The sequence below is a fragment of the Lasiosphaeria miniovina genome, assembly GCF_030549165.1.
Source record: "Lasiosphaeria miniovina strain SMH2392-1A chromosome Unknown B0T26scaffold_4, whole genome shotgun sequence".
Classification (NCBI taxonomy): Eukaryota; Fungi; Ascomycota; class Sordariomycetes; order Sordariales; family Lasiosphaeriaceae; genus Lasiosphaeria; species Lasiosphaeria miniovina.
The window spans coordinates 4,422,836-4,438,245 of NW_026848223.1; the positions used below are offsets into that span (position 1 = coordinate 4,422,836).

Sequence of the window (15,410 nt, forward strand, 5' to 3'; positions counted from 1 at the left end):
CCAATCTCGACTAGTCGCCAAGAGAGCAATGCTAGGTGTGAGCCGTCCAAAGCGGATGGCGATGCGGGGCCCATCAAAAGTGGCTTCGAAAAAATGGGCGTCGTTTTCAGCACGCACCCTTTTTTTACCCATGGAGGCCAGATGTGCGCTCCCGCATCACCGCACGCCGTTTCATATCCTTAGCTGTGCTCCGTATTAGTGAGGCTCTCGGAATCGGTGGATTGGGGGATAAATACCGCTGTCATAGGTGAGAAATTCATGGAGGCCTGACCCAGCGGGGACCATGGGAAGCACAGGCACCTTCTTGTCTGTCACCACCTCGAGCAACGCAGGGCCGTCAGACTCGATCAGCCACTTCAAGTACTCCACAGTGTCGTTGGGTTTTATCAGACGTCTGGACTGGATACCCATGGCATCCGCCAATTTCATGAAATCCGGGTTCTTCTGGTGCGTGTGCGAGTATCGATCCTCATAGAACAGGTTTTGCCACTGTGTAACCATGCCCTGCTCCTCGTTGTTGAGGACGATAATCTTGACGCCAATATTGAACTGCGCAGCAGTGGACAACTCGGTCAGCGTCATGCCAAATGAGGCATCGCCGTCAATGTCAATGACGAGGGAGTCCGGCTTCGCCACCTTGGCGCCAATGGCGGCCGGAAGGCCGTAGCCCATGGTACCCAAACCACCTGAGGTGATCATGGAGCGGGGGTGCCGCCAGCGGAAGTGTTGGGCTGCCCACATCTGATGCTGGCCCACACCAGTGGCAATATAGGTGTTATCCTTCCGGTCGGCAGTGAGCTTGCTTAGTTCCTCGATCAGGGTCTGGGGCTTGATCAGGCCTTCGCGCTTAGCACGCTCGTAGTGAGAAAGGGGCCACTTCCGCTTCCACTCGTTGATCTGGTCGAACCAGGCCTGCCTGTCGCCGATGGACTTCGCCTGGACCTGCGGAATTAGCCGCTCGAGGTTGGTTCCGACATCGCCTTCCACCGCCTCGGTGGCTTGTACCACCTTGTTGATATTCTTGGGCATGATCTCAAAATGAACAATGCCTCCACGTCCCTCTTTCGCGGCAGCCTTGGCGGCAGGCGCAAACTTGGGAATGCTCATGGTTACGCGATCGTCAAACCGCCCGCCGAGAGCGATGATTAGGTCTGCCTCCTGGATGGCCATGTTGGCGTAAGCTGCGCCGTGCATGCCAAGCATACGAAGAGACTTTTCGTCCAGCTCGTCGAAGGAACCAAGGCCGTGCAGCGACGTCGCCACTGGGAGAGATGCCTTGTCCGCGAGGGCCCTCAGCAACTCCGGGCCGCGCTCGGAGCAAATAACACCTTGACCGGCGTAAATCACGGGCTTCTTCGCTTTGTTGATAAGATCGGCAACTCGGCTAATCGACGCATCCATCTGCTTCCTGCTGAGATCGATAGCAGCTCGAGACGCAGCACTGGGAATGGTGGGGATAGCGCTCTCGGTAGGGATTGCTCTCCGGAGAATACCAGCGGTGATGTCCTTGGGGAGGTCGACGAGAACAGGGCCAGGTCTTCCACTCGTGGCAATTTCGAAAGCCTCGTTGATCCTCCGGGGCATCTCAGCGACGTCCTTAATCATCACGTTCCACTTTGTGCAGGCCCGGGTGATACCAATGACATCTGCCTCCTGGAAAGCATCGCTTCCTATAGCACTCGTAACCACCTGGCCAGTGAAAACAACCATTGGGGTGCCGTCGGCGAGCGCATCGGCCATAGGTGTCACGACGTTTGTGGCGCCGGGGCCGGACGTCACCAGAACAACACCAGGCTTGCCTGAGACACGCGCGTAACCTTCTGCCATGTGGCCGGCTCCCTGCTCGTGTCTGGGAAGAATAAAGTCGAAATGTGGTGAGTTGTAGATAGCGTCAAACACGGGGAGAATGGCACCGCCAGGATACCCAACTGTGGTGGGTTTATTAGCCGGGTCATCTGGATTATGGGACAACAAGTCCGTCTAGAACGCGACGTACAGATATGCTTTACGTCATGCCTGAGCATCATCTCGTGGAAGATCTCTCCTCCAGTTTTCCCAATGAACCTGCACATACAGTCCCCGTCAGCCACGTTCGAGAAGCAACAATTGTTAGGAGAGAGGCGGCAGAGGTGGTGAGTCAGACATACGATTCGTCCATGTCAGGCTTCCGAGCTTTGGAGAGAGGCTGTACATGGCTTTGTTGTTTCGGGGTCGCGGCATTGAAGGCTGGGCTGGGAGTTGGCCGTACCTCGCTGTCCGGAGCATAGGTTAGCAGACTAGTTGTGGCGTAGTCGTGGTTCGGTGAGTCATCGGGAATAGGTGAGGGGCAGCGAGGGAGGGAGAGCAGAACACAAAAGAACATACGCAGCAGGGGCCTTTGCAGTCGCTGATGTCGCTTGATTCCTAACTTGGAGAGGGCCATTGCGCCGCGCCGCGACGGCCAATGCCTTTTGGGAGGTGGTGAAGGATCGTTGAGGTAGTCGGCTTGGCTTGGCTTCGGCCAGCACCTTCAAGGCGCGCGTGGCCTGGCGAGAGCGGAGCATGGCGATTAAGGAGAACGAGGGGAGCGCCGAGCAAAAGCACAGAAAGAATTAAATAAAAAAAGTTGGGCGCAGCAGTGAAAATCGTCACCGAGGGTATAATTCGCAAGATGCTATCTCCTTCATAAGAGGACGATTGGAAGGCCAATTGGCTCTAGGAGTGGAGAGTTTGGAGGTTTTGATCCGTGAAAGAAACCCGAAGTCTAGCGGGAACCAGTAGCCGGGGCACACCTCTGAGTCGTTTGCGTGAGTCGTCGAACGTGAAATTTTCTGGCTGTAGTGTAGAATGTGGGGTTAAGGCGACGTGCACGGGCCGCTATACGGCTCCCGGTGGCGATGTCGGAAGCCGCCAAGCGCCAACTAACGTCAAAGTGGTTAAGAACACTTGGCCTAGATTCGTTACAGTAATCCCTAGGTGAGAATGGAGACATTCACACCTCCGTCATCAGTTCACCATGATGCGGAATTGAAGCGGCTTGCCTATTTGTAGGCCCGGCGCTCTTTTCATACAAATGGCTCCTTCGTTTGTTGCCATCAGCAGGAGAAATTGAATATCAATCGGATCTCATAAAACGTTTTAGTGTGACATCACGCGAGCAGGATTTTTTTCAGGGTGACTCCCAGCGACACCTCTACGGCTGCCGAGACGATGGCGGATGGGGTGCGGGGAAGCGCGGCGAGCCAATCACGCGGCCCAGTTTCTCCCCGCAAAGAAACGGAGCAGGTTTATTTGTGCAACCCAGGCTCGGCTCAAGCTCGGTCGGCGTTGCCAAGCCCCTCTGGGTCGCAGTGAACCTGTCGCTGTCGGCGGCGGAGGCACAGCTTGACGGGCCCGGTCGACGATCCTGATCCTCGTCTTGAATAGGCATATGAGATCCGAAGACGAATTCAGCCCCGAGTCGGGCACCGAGCTTGAATATCCAGATTGGAGTGCTGCTGCCTCTGCCGGGCAGGCGAGACTTGAGAGCTTGCCACGCCGAGCAGTGCGCTCAGCAATTGGCGGTGTGGAAACAACGAAGCAACTCTGACGCACTGGTGCGAACTGGGTGGCGTACAACAATGAGACCCAGCAGCCAGATCAGATGCGTGGGCAAGGAGCACTTGATGCTCGTCAACACAATCACAAGCACAGAAAATTCCCGTCGCGAGTTAGGGAATGTGGTTGTGAGCTTTGAATGTAAACGCGGTGCGGAATACGGAGCATTAATCCGTCCCAATTTGAGTCTCCAAGTCGCTGCGTCTTGCCGCTGCCGCTGCAACGCTTGTACCGCTGCAGGGGCCGAATCCAGGGTGCAGCTCCTCCGTAGGTCAGGTCGCGCCTCACAAGCCAGCCCAGCCTATGGGACGACTAATGTTTGATAGCAACAAGAGGCTACAACAGGTCAAAAAGGTGTCGCCCGGTACGTAGATGGAAACACCAAGATAGCCGGCGCATTCTGAAGGTACCCGAACCACTGTTTCTAAGTGCAAACCCACCCGGCTCCTCCTGGTCCTGGGCAATCGCAAAATTTATCCCGCCAGATCCACGCCCAGGTATCCACCGACGGCTGCGCACAGGCCACTTCATACACCTATTTAACAATCTTCGCCCGCCCGCCCTTCCTCTTCTTTTTCTTTTTTTCTTCATGTCGACAATACTTCAGTAAGCTACACCCCCAATAACAGCAATCAGTAACTAATTGGCCTGCCTTCGCGATGCTAACCGCTTCTCTTCCCAACAGGAGAATCATTTCTATAGTAGTCGTCCACTTTTGTGTTCCCTAAAGGAGCTACAGATCCCACCCGGGTTGATGATTCATATCCTCGGCTCCCTACAGTGAGAATCATTTACTCTCGTTCTGCCTGCAAAGGCGGCGGTCGCTGGCTTTCGGGCCGTGGCTGTATAGAGAGTGGCGATGATCTGTACCCTGTCTTTCGAGGTCTTGCCTTTGGGCGCTCGGGCAGGGTGGGTGCCGATGGAAGTCTGACCGGCCTCTTTTATTGAGAGGTTTTTTGAGAAAAGCTGTATCATTTGAGGTACTGTGGGACAATGTTCGGATATAGTTGGTAGTTGCATGTGTTAGTTCTCAACCTACAATACCAATTGATGTTTTTCGATTACTTTTTTATTCTGAGAATCCTTGAATGTTACCAGTAAGGCATGTCCTCAGCATGGAACCTCAACGCGCTACTCCGCGATGCTGGGATTCCACTCGTGTTTGTTTCAGGGCAACTCGAACCAGGTGTTCATAAGCACCCATGACCAAGGGAGTAAATTACGAGCTTGCGAGTCAGTTGGAAGCGATGTAGCCCTGACGAGTGCAAACGGCGAGTCTTGGTATCCCCAAGTTGGAAGTGGCAATGTCAACCTATGTAGTAGGAAGGTTGCTGACGCAGTTGGGTGCCTCGGGTCTCGACAAATACCAAAGTCGGTTGTGAAGAAACATCATAGGCATTTGTTTTACTCAGACAACATGTTACCTCGAATGTTGGGTGGAATAGCCATAAAAAGAGGCCTGAATGTGTAGCACACCGACGATGACGCCATTCGCACTGCCCAAAGAGAAACCACAGTCAAGATATAGCCCATACATTACCAAGCGGTTGCTAGGCCGGTAATATTCGTGATCTATTTTGTTCCTTCCACAGAAGAAAAACCAACAGACATATGATGTTTATTTATCGTGCAGTGCCACAAAAAACAGTTCTTCCACATCGTCAAACCATCACCATCATCCATCCCACACTCTCCCGCCCCTGACTCTCCCATTACGTTTCAGCAAGCTGCACTCTCGAACCCACGATCCCACACAAACAGGTATGTATCAGAAAGGTATGTGTACAGCAAGAGAAGCCAAAGAAACAAAGCAAAAACCCCAAGCAATCTCGCCAGGCAGTGAGTACCAACCAAGGTCAGATCAAATAACAGAACAAAGGAAAAATATAAAATTACTGAAAAGGAAAGATGGGTGAGTTGAAGGTCAATGTCGATCCATAGTTTCTTGTTCCAAACCCGACAACCCATCCTAAAAACTCTCGTTTCTATTCGATTCGATGCTGTCGCGGACGTATACATCGTCAAAGTCGCCATGAAAAGAAGAAGTAGTAAAGAGAAAGTTTCTTTCTTTCCTCACATGCCGTCCCTGTAGTGGTTAGAATGACGAGACGGGGTGGACTTGTCAGCAGATCCGATCTCTCTCTGTATTTCTCGTGTGTGTCTTGGTTTTTCTTTTTGTGTGTTTTTCGGACTCTTTCTAATTACTGTATTCCAAGAAAAAAGAGTATGGCATTGGTTTTTTTTGCGAATGAGTTATTGACTTTATTGTATTCCATGGGTTGGGCGGAGAGCGACGAAGGGGGGAAAAAGTTGGGAATCCCGTTTTCTTTTCTTCTTGCTTCGGCATTTCTCTATCTCACGCATGCATTCTTTTCTTCTTTTTCTTCTCGCGATGTGGCAATGGCAGGAGTGACAGGCAGAAAAAAAAGCCAGCAACGCTTGCAGTGCAGCAACGCTTGAAGGGAGGGAGGAAGGAATGGATGGATGGATGGGAGAGGAAATGGAAGTTTGAAGGTGAGGGACGGGGGGGTAGGGGAGGAGGTGGAGAGGGGCAAGGGAAAGGGGGCAGAAAAAATGCCAGATATAAAAAAAGTGTTCACGTACAGCAATGCCAGCGTCAAATCGCCATGAATGTGCGCTTTGAGCTCAATCTCGATCTCGAGGTTCAGGTCCAGCCGCAGCCGGAGCGGGTTCTTGCCGCCGCCGCCGCCGCCGCCCTGCTGCTGCATCTGCTGCTGCTGCTGCTGCATCTGCATCTGCTGTTGCTGCTGCTGGTACAGCATCTGCTGCTGCTGGCGGTACGACATGGGCTGGTCCTCCTTTCGTGGCCGGCGTTTGGGCCGCTCCATGTCGCGCGGCTGGTCCTTGGACGCCTTTTTGCCCTTACGCATCCACTTTGGCTGCGGCCCCTCCTCGCCCTTGGGGGTGGGCGGCTGGGAGGAGGCCGGTGTCGTGGGATCCTCTTCCTTGGTGGGCGGCGCGGCCTTCTTAGGCTTCTTAGCTTTCTTGGGAGGAGCGACTGGGACTTCCTCCTCCTCTTCTTCTTCCTCCTCTGGCTCTGGCTCGGCCTCGGGCTCGACGTCTTGCTCTTCGCCCTCCTCAGGCTCTTCGTCGTCCTGGAAGTCGTCGTCTAAGACTTGCTCGTCCTCGCCCTCTGGGTCTTCTTCGTTGTACTCTTCGGCATCCTCGGCGTCTTCGGGCTCTTCAGCCTCACCAGCCTCACCGGTGGCACCTGCAGGGTCTGCCACGTCGTGTTCGTTGTTAATGGTGTCGGCTTGGGCATGGGCGTCCTCGGGCTGTTGCGGCGTAATCTCAGTCTGGCCGACAGACTTTGGCTCTTCCTCCTTCGGCACAGCCTGCTCGTTGGGCTTTGGTGTCTGCGCGTGCGGTCAGAACCATGCTATCTAATATTCGTGCACAGAAAATAAGTGTTACTTACTGATGACATGTTTACAATTTTCTTGTTGGTATTGGTGGTGATGTTGTTAAGGTTGATGTTGTTAAGGTTGATGTCGCAGTTGATGCTGCAAAATCAGGGGCCTACTTTCGCGGATAGAGAGAAGATCTTTGGATCAAAGTATGTATGGGTGAACAAGTAAGAGCTCTTTGCGCAGACGGGCAGCGGTGGTGGTTTTGTGAAAAGGGCCGAGAGAGATGATGGCATCCACAACTTTTCTTTTTGCTGGGCAGCAAGCAGTCCTACATCACATCACCTTACGTTACCAAAGGGTCCCTAGACCCCTATACATCATACCCTGCAGAAACCATGATCAGCGCAGTAGCCGGTAAAATGGACGCCAGCTCCTCCTCGCTTTCTGGTCAGTGACGACATATGAAATCAAGTTTCCAGCCACACCCAGCGCACAAAAACTTACGTTGCGCAGACTCATCTCCAAGAACAAGAGCCCGCAATGTGAAGTGTAAGAGGCGGGTGACGTTTGTTCTGCATGGAGGGGGGGTGCGCCGACAGAGCACTGCACTACGCACAAATCAGCGGCTGAAAGGTGTAATGAAACAAGCTTTCGGGGGGGGGGGGGGTGGGGGGGGGGGGGGTGGTGGGAAAAGTGACCACTGAGCAGCCCTAGCTGCATGCGGATGACATCGTTTTTTTTTTTTTGGGGGGGGGGGGGGGAGCCAGGGGGGCGTGTAAGTCGTTGAGGCAACCCCGAGATACTTCCAATGCCCTGCCGCATTAACCTACCATTAACGGCCGCTGCGGTCGGTTGGATAAAACGGTGGAATTTGGGGGTGTATATGACGAAGGTGCGGTCAGCCATCCATTAGCCTCTGTTGGCGCAGAATAGAAAGAATATCACGAGACACGACAAAACCAGCTCGTATCTTATTCCGTATTGTCTATACACACCTACATTGTTAGTTGAATCCAGGAGCCTTTTTAACCCCTTTTTTGTCTACACACGTAATAACCCACGAGGAATTGAACAAGCCCCTTCACAACATATCGACATATCAACATATCAACATATCAACAGGGAACCCATCTACCATGGTGATCGGCCTGCTTGTCATCGCGGGGATCCCTACGACGATCGGGGTCTGTGAGGCCTTGAGCGCGCAGAAGAAAGCCGACGCCGCGGCAAAAGAGAAGGCCAAGTTCTTCCTAACGACGACCGTCTCGCTTGACGGAGAGGAGCCAGTGGAGTGCTTCTGCGTGTTGAAGGGGGGGAAGGTGAGTCGTGGAAACGCCCTGGACCCTGTTTTTCCCTGGACCCCATCCCCACCTCCCTCTCCTTTCATCGGGGGTGCATCGGTTACTGCTAGACTCGCGCATGACATCAGTCGCCGGAGAAGCTTCCGCCTTACAGCTGTGTGCCGAGCCGAGGGGGACTAACACCCGGAATTTATAGCTATGGATTGACCACCCAGCCTACCCCATGCCGGGCCATAAGTTCCTGGGCTGGTACTTCACGTACCCGTCCGAGGCGCAGCACCTGGGCATGGTGAGCACGATCCAGGATGACCCGCCAGCGCTGAACTGGATCTTTGTCGACAAGGATAGCAACATGGTGCGCCACGGGGGGCGGCAGGACACGCTGGGCGGCCACACCATCGGGCCGTGGAACTGGAGCAGTGACGAGCAGTGGCTGACCCTGGAGGGCGATGCCGCTCGATTCGTGGCCGTCGAGCAGGAAAACAGGAAATGGGCCGTCGCCTGGGATCGAGATGGGAGCATCCGCAACGGGGGGTGCGACGACGAGGACGAAGGCGGGGACGGGGATGAGGACGAGAGCCACCAGCCACGAAAGCGGGCTCCCATCATGCTGCATCGAAGAATGCAGCTAGGCATGGAGAGCCGGTATGTGAAGGGCCAAGGGGCCGGTTAGCCCACCCTACTGCTGTACCTAGGGGCCGACCCACTCAGGTAGGCACCGCGGAAGAAGACTTTGAGTAGACCTAGATGTTAATGCAAAATGTGCAACGCTTGGGCGCACTCTGCAGTGTGTGTTGTGTAGCGTGGAGTTGTGAGAAAGGCTGAATGCAAACGTGGGTCCGTGGGATGGGAGAGGGGAGTTGTGTTTGCGGGGGTGACGTAGATGGCCAAGGGGGAATGTGCCCTCCATGTAGGATTTTGGCCCCTGGACGTGCCATCTACCATTTATGGCATAGTAGCCAAGTTAATTTACACCACACGCGTACGACTCCCTCTCGGCCCTTCACTGCCTGGGCCATGCAGCTAACACGGGATCGAGGCGTGGGTGGAGAGTCAGATTCATACACACCCTTCCTCTCTTTCTGCCCAGACCACTTGGGCTGGATAAATGGCCGTGTTTCATTGGATAGATCGTCTACGCTTGTAAGTCAAGGGCAGGAGATCGGCTGATTCAGGAGGAAAGCTTCTCTCACCATGAGCCATCCTAGTCTGATGACTTCATTGCCCTGGAACTCCTCGGAATCCTGTTTTGGTCTCATGCGGGGGGAACTTGGGATGCTCTCTTTAATAGACGTTCACATCCCCCCTCGTTACCTACGGACTCTGAAAGATTTAACGTCTTGAAATCCTATCCATATCCGGCCCATCAGTCGATCATTCCTGTCTGCCCTCCAACAGTCTGTTAGCAAAGCCCCGTCCCTCATCAACACAAACCAGAAACATCCACAGCCATGGCTTCCCGAAGCAGCTCAGGAGAGGAGAAGCCGAAGCGCCAGCAAAAGAAGCCCGTCCAGCAGCAGACCTACGAGTCTGAAGAAGAGTCCGAGGAAGAGTATGCGCCTCCACCACGGAGACGCGGCCAGCGCCAGCAAAAGGGAGGCGGTGGTCCCCTAGACAACCTCGCCCTCGACAGCGTCCAGAACACGGCAGGCGGCCTCGTCAACGGCGCAACCGGAGCCCTGGGCGGCATCGCCGGCAACGCCGTCGACCAGAAGGGCGGCGGCGGAAGCGGCAAGAGTGACACGCTCCGCCTGCGGCTCGACCTCAACCTTGACATTGAGATCACGCTCAAGGCCAAGATCCATGGTGATCTGGAACTCGCTCTCTTGTAAGTCCAAATTCTCTTGCGCATGTCTGTATGTTTCCCTTTGAGCCACCCATCACAACCCTTCTGGTTGTTCCTGTTTCCAATGGCGCATTTATAAAAAAAAACATAAATGCCGACGCTGGCTCCCAGCTTATAGACTGTACTTTTTCTTTCTTTCTTCCGAGTCTCCACCCCATCACATCTCTTACCTGGGCTAAAGGACGATGTAGAGAAACTTGAGCAAGAGATATTTCTTGTTTCTTGAAGACTACAAACGCCGCCGTGGAGAAGAAGAAAAAGGAAAACACAGAAAAAGAGACGGAACAAAGCAAGAGAGAATGAGGCCTGAGAAATGGGCGCGACTGGCTGTCGTTGTTGTTGTTATTGCTGTCGTCAAGTAGGACGGATGTTTTGCTGCACATATACACCACGCGCGCGCAGACTTGATCAAAAGGGAACACGGGGCTAATTCCTTAGGAACTGAAGTAACTAGAAGGCAGCCACGAGTCCTTTCAGGGCTCGCTTCTATTGATGCGAGGGAGCACGTGGAGTGGGGGGGGGTGGGTTGGTTATCGTATCATACCGTGTTTAGGAGATTTTAGATGGATTGCGTTCATTTTTCCTTTTTTCTTTTGTCATTGGCGAAACGGGGGATCAGATCGGAAAGGTTGACGCTTTGACACCTTGCGTTGCTTGCGACTAGAGCAAAGCTGTATTGTACTATAATTCTTGCTTGTATTCTCAGAGAATCTTGTCTGGCGTTGCGCGCGTCGCGAATTGGATATTTTGACATCTTTGTCTCGATTATCCTCAGGTTGGCATGTCGTTGCATGTCGTTAGTCTCGGGTAATACCACTTTCTTATCTCCCCTTGGCAGTACGGCGTAGGACTGCAGCGCCTTAGCAGGTACCACCTATATACCAGGTATCTGCCGCTATGCACACGGTGCAAGGCTCTGTAGACGCCTTACAAGCGGCGATTCTCGGGCGAGGTGATCACCCGCAGCGGAATGTGACGACGGTTGTTGTTGGCAGTAGCGGGCTGAGCGCGGAGAGCGCTAACACCGGGTATAATCCGCAGGGCATATTGCCAGGGCCAGGGGGCCTTCGCATTAACGCCGCGGACGATAAAGACGGCCCAACGCGATCCAAGGCCTAGCCAGATGAAATGACAAAGCGGCCCGGGCAGATGGGGGGCTTTACTCACAATATTCAAGGTGCCAGATGATGAAAATGTTCAAGGAAAAGGCGGGCGGCGAACGGTGAGTGATCTGTTCCCGATCGTTCCTGCTGAATGACGTGCGGGGAAAGAGCATGCTGGAAACCCATCGGCTGCGCCATCTCGTTGCTCCGGAGGCAGTTACGACTTGCGACAGCCCTTGACCCGCCGTTGCAAGTCGCCAAGCCACACCTTTTTCCCCGCTGCAGGCTGAGGTTGCTTTCCTCTTTAAGCGTCTTGTTGCTAGCGCAATATCGTTGGTTTCTTAGCGTCTTTATCCCTCCATTGCCCAAATCTTGGGTCCCCTTTTCGTCGCTTTCGATGTCCAAGCCCCTGGATTCTCACCACATGATGTCTTACGAGGCCGTCTTTAACCTAATGCTACTGCATGCATGCTACTTACGCTGTGTTCTTTTGACTCTTGGCTTAAACTCTGGTATCACAAAACAACATCCTTAAGCGACAGGTTTGACACGTGTTGCCGAGTCGCCAAAGCCAAGCTGTTTCGTGACTATAATTCCCGGCGATCTTAGCTGACCCGTTAACGGCCTAATGCGAGCTTGGAAATGAGCGACACAAACAGGTTTCTCATCGGCCGGCCCGCAAAAACCGAACTAAATCGATCGTCCATCACGTCAATCACGGGGATGTGCTAAAACACCGTCGCGGTGACATTCAGACACCCAAGACATGTCTCACTGGCACCCAGCTTGCGGAGTTCAGGCAATTTCATTTCCAAGCTCCTGGGTCGCATTTATTCACCCGTGCCCGCATATGGGCTCTAGATTTGAGGTCCTGCATATTTTGCTTAGGTGCGCAGCCGAGAGTTCTCGCCAACATAGTTTCTAGTATCCTGCCGGGCATGTGTGACTGTACTTCATCTATGCTGCTTGCGCTCTCGCATTCTGCATGCAATGATGCACTGGGGACGGCCGACGCGGCCTCTGCCGCGCGTTTCATGTTACAACCGTGGATTGTGGAAGAATTTGGTTTCCGGACCCCAAACCAAGCAGGGCGGGCGGGATGTCTGTCGACGAAAACTGTTGCAGCCAGCCACAACAAACCACATGGATCTGTGCACACCGGACCCATCGCAGAGCCCATCTCATGCGTCCCGGCCAAGGAGGCAGGGATGGGCAGCCACTGATGTAATTCCCTCCATGAGAGGGTGTGCACCCTCACCTTGATCCCGTCGGCTCATGAACCGGGGCTGGTCTGTTTTCCTCTCAGCAATTGCTCTGAAGCCCATTCCCACCTCCCATTTTATCCAGTGTTGGTATTCCGTACACACTCATCACCCCCTTCGCGTCGCTAGGTCTCAGCCTTGGCCGAATGCTGGACGTTCTCGGGCCCGGTTCAACCCCCTTTCTTATGACGTATCTCCATCCTCCACCCTGAAAACCTACACATCCCGTGTAGCCGCCCCGTTGACAGCTCTAGATACACGGCTCTGGCCGAGTCGTCCACTGTAGCCTGCTTGTAGTGGCTCTGTTTCAGGCTTTCAGGCTCCTAGCTCGACATCATCCGGACTCGCTAGCTACCACACTGGGTCTGTCTTGTCCCTTCATAGGTCTACCGAGTCTGATCTTCGGCAAACTTCTGCTTTCCTCGCCGAAGACATCAGCTGTTCTGGGAGTTTCATTCGTGCTAGACACTCGTGAGGAAAGAATATATCCACTGCGATCTACAACTAGCAACCATGACGTCAAATCTGCGGCCGGATGTTGAACGCCAATTCCGCAAACCCTCACAGAACGACATTGTTGAGCCAGAAGCAGATGACAGCGGGAATGACCAAGAGCAGGGAAATGCAGACACTCAACAAACAAACGTCCCTCGAAGACCTAAATCCGCTGCCTATGTTGCCCCTATTCCCAAAATCGGCAGCATCCCCACCTTCTCGCCGGGGATCCAGTTCTCGCCGACGGAGCGGCCGAAGCTACCGCCGTTTGTGGGCTCCTTCCTCATGGGCAAGCCAGTAGATGAGTACGGCGACATTGTAGACGAGAAGACCGGCCAGGTTCTTGCACGCGCCGGCGGCGACCTCCCGTCCCTTGTCGGCCGGAAAGTCTCGAACCGTCAGGGCGACATCTTGGGCGAAGACGGCGAGCTGCTCGGCTACGTCGCCGACATTGAGATTGAGCGCAAGGGCAGCGCCGGATCGTCTATGCAGTCCCCACACGCGGCGCCCCCGCGCAGCCTGTTTGACATAATGGGCAGGAGCAACGCCTCGCTGATGGTCGATCACGTCGGCAACATCCTAGACGCGGGAGGGAACGTGGTGGGCAAGTTCCACGACAACAATAACCCGCTCCACCGCAAGGAAAGAGAAGAGCGCGAGAGTCAGGGCCAGCAACAGCAGCAAAATGAGCCGTCAGGTTCTAGAACTAATAAACCCGAAAGCCCGTTTCCCCCTCCTCCTCTGCCTGCCCCACAGGAGCTGCCGGAGCAGCAGCCGGAGCAGCAGCAGGGGGGCGAGCAGGAAAAGAGCGAGCGGAGGCCGAGGAGAACCGAGGAGGAGAGGAGACAGACTGCGGCAGACTGGAGAAAGGAGAAGCCGGGGGAGAGCCCGTCCGACATTTTCTTGGATGTCAAGTCGACGACTGAAGGCATCCAGCTCACTATCCGGATACCTACCGTGTTTGGGGGCGGCCAGCAAGTCCGGCCGAACATATCGTTTTCATAGTTTTTTGTTTCAAAGTCAGACGGCAGTGTCGCGTATTGTTGTTGTGGCGCAGGTCGGTTAACTGCTAAAAACTTGGGAGGACCCGGGAACGTGGTATCTCGGTACAGGATATTGTCGATGCATGCATTTTCAAGGTATCGTTAGGAGAGGCGTCGGGGTCCGTGGGCAAGGGTTGGTTAGTTTTCTGGCCGCTGGGTCAATTTGGGAAGTGTAGGCGTCAGAGTTTCTTTTTCCTTTCTACTGAGAGGGGAGGCGGGAAGAAGGAGGGTTGTTGATCACACGGGGGGGTAATATATGAGATATTTGGACATTGCTGCATATTTTTCGAATCTCGATTCCCACGAAGAGGCGGGTCTTTCGAGTAGGAGACTGTGCGAGCAGGTTCGAGGTTAAAGGAGATGACATCTCAAAAACTGTGCTTCATTCCGTGTCCCCTCAGAAAAAATCAGGTTTTTCTCTCTCTTCTGGCAGACTGTCTATCAGCAGGAAGCCAGGAGGAAGGAGTCCAGAAGGACTGGCGAACAAGACTGCCTGCGGGACTAGTAAACAACCTACCCGTAACGGAATGACGTATTCCCAAACGGGGAAGAACCCATTATACGGAGAGGAAAACCGGCACGGGGTAGTGGAGGGTTGGGTTACGCGTCTGACCTGGGTACAGCGGCCAGGAGAGGACAAGAGGTAAAGGGGGCGGTGTAAGTGTATCGCTCCATTTACACCCACCTATCCTCTTTCGAAAAAAAAAGAGAACAAAAGGGGGATAAAACCTGCAGCAGAGGGTTTCTGTTCGGTTACGGTGAAAGCCTACACCTAGCGTAAAGTTGCTAGATCCCTAACCTTGGGGGGTGACTATATGGGAGTGATGGATATATCAAGGTGGGTGGGCTTGTAGCGTTTCGCCACGCGATAGACTGACTCCTCCTCCCTCAGCCACACAAACACACAAGCCCCCCTTTCCTGAGATCTCGCCCCGTGCTGTAGATCACCGCCGCCACAACCCACCAACACTAAACACTCTGATATCATTTGCAGGGTTTTTATTCCCTTTTAGGCCAATATTCGTTCCCTACCAAGAGTTGCATAGTTACCTACTTAGTGTAGCCAATGACTGAAAGTATCTTCTTCACGCTTGATTCTAGCACCCCAGCTCAGTTCACCTCATCTCTTAGCGGGTTAAAATGACTTGGGGGTGTATGTATTTCCTACACTAGGGCTGGCACTGCATGGATATTCCATGCCTTTCTTCATGCTGGGTAACAGGAATGACGCGCAGGAAAACGATAATTCTTCTCCTCTCTTATTTGACACACGCCCTCATGTCCGTCCAGTAGTTTCCCTTCCCCTCCACACACCCGGCAGGGCTGATGAAGTCATGGAACCGCGCAAGCCACCACAAGGGACAGCCACACACGAATCCTGCAAGGCATGAAGAAGAAAGGAGATTTAGAGAG

General features: G+C 53.8%; 8 protein-coding genes across 8 annotated transcripts; 3 read left to right on the top strand and 5 right to left on the bottom strand.

Annotated features, from left to right (window-relative positions):
* Positions 1-124: 124 nt before the first annotated feature.
* On the bottom strand, positions 125-2,543 carry B0T26DRAFT_741159 (thiamine diphosphate-binding protein; the record flags this gene model as incomplete). Its single annotated transcript, XM_060443933.1, has 5 exons — positions 125-183; positions 237-1,928; positions 1,997-2,064; positions 2,148-2,252; positions 2,365-2,543. The coding sequence occupies 5 exons, from the start codon at positions 2,541-2,543 to the stop codon at positions 125-127; spliced, it is 2,103 nt and encodes a 700-aa protein (XP_060296865.1).
* A 528-nt stretch (positions 2,544-3,071) lies between these two features.
* On the bottom strand, positions 3,072-3,504 carry B0T26DRAFT_311406 (uncharacterized protein). The gene has a single exon (XM_060434322.1). It carries the CDS (start codon positions 3,407-3,409, stop codon positions 3,173-3,175), a length of 237 nt encoding a protein of 78 aa, XP_060296866.1. The 5' UTR covers positions 3,410-3,504; the 3' UTR covers positions 3,072-3,172.
* Positions 3,505-4,176: 672 nt separating this feature from the next.
* Positions 4,177-4,640, bottom strand: B0T26DRAFT_711790 (uncharacterized protein). Its single transcript, XM_060442056.1, has one exon. It carries the CDS (start codon positions 4,594-4,596, stop codon positions 4,336-4,338), a length of 261 nt encoding a protein of 86 aa, XP_060296867.1. The 5' UTR covers positions 4,597-4,640; the 3' UTR covers positions 4,177-4,335.
* A 531-nt stretch (positions 4,641-5,171) lies between these two features.
* B0T26DRAFT_311491 (uncharacterized protein) lies at positions 5,172-5,769 on the bottom strand. The gene has a single exon (XM_060434323.1). The coding sequence runs from the start codon at positions 5,608-5,610 to the stop codon at positions 5,296-5,298; it is 315 nt and encodes a 104-aa protein (XP_060296868.1). The 5' UTR covers positions 5,611-5,769; the 3' UTR covers positions 5,172-5,295.
* A 158-nt stretch (positions 5,770-5,927) lies between these two features.
* B0T26DRAFT_645404 (uncharacterized protein) lies at positions 5,928-6,491 on the bottom strand (the record flags this gene model as incomplete). The annotated part of the gene is made up of 1 exon (XM_060437714.1): positions 5,928-6,491. A coding segment is annotated over one exon (564 nt), but the record flags the coding sequence as incomplete, so codon positions are not given.
* Positions 6,492-8,083: 1,592 nt separating this feature from the next.
* Positions 8,084-8,921, top strand: B0T26DRAFT_645097 (uncharacterized protein; the record flags this gene model as incomplete). Its single annotated transcript, XM_060437685.1, has 2 exons — positions 8,084-8,266; positions 8,445-8,921. The coding sequence occupies 2 exons, from the start codon at positions 8,084-8,086 to the stop codon at positions 8,919-8,921; spliced, it is 660 nt and encodes a 219-aa protein (XP_060296870.1).
* A 778-nt stretch (positions 8,922-9,699) lies between these two features.
* On the top strand, positions 9,700-10,080 carry B0T26DRAFT_644802 (uncharacterized protein; the record flags this gene model as incomplete). Its single annotated transcript, XM_060437660.1, has 1 exon — positions 9,700-10,080. The coding sequence occupies one exon, from the start codon at positions 9,700-9,702 to the stop codon at positions 10,078-10,080; it is 381 nt and encodes a 126-aa protein (XP_060296871.1).
* Positions 10,081-13,083: 3,003 nt separating this feature from the next.
* B0T26DRAFT_612179 (uncharacterized protein) lies at positions 13,084-13,950 on the top strand (the record flags this gene model as incomplete). Its single annotated transcript, XM_060435916.1, has 1 exon — positions 13,084-13,950. A coding segment is annotated over one exon (867 nt), but the record flags the coding sequence as incomplete, so codon positions are not given.
* Positions 13,951-15,410: the final 1,460 nt, after the last annotated feature.

Excerpts from the sequence above, each read along its gene's own strand:
- B0T26DRAFT_311406 (XM_060434322.1), bottom strand. The coding sequence starts at position 3,409 with ATGCCTATTCAAGACGAGGATCAGGATCGTCGACCGGGCCCGTCAAGC.
- B0T26DRAFT_711790 (XM_060442056.1), bottom strand. The coding sequence starts at position 4,596 with ATGCAACTACCAACTATATCCGAACATTGTCCCACAGTACCTCAAATG.
- B0T26DRAFT_311491 (XM_060434323.1), bottom strand. The coding sequence starts at position 5,610 with ATGGCGACTTTGACGATGTATACGTCCGCGACAGCATCGAATCGAATA.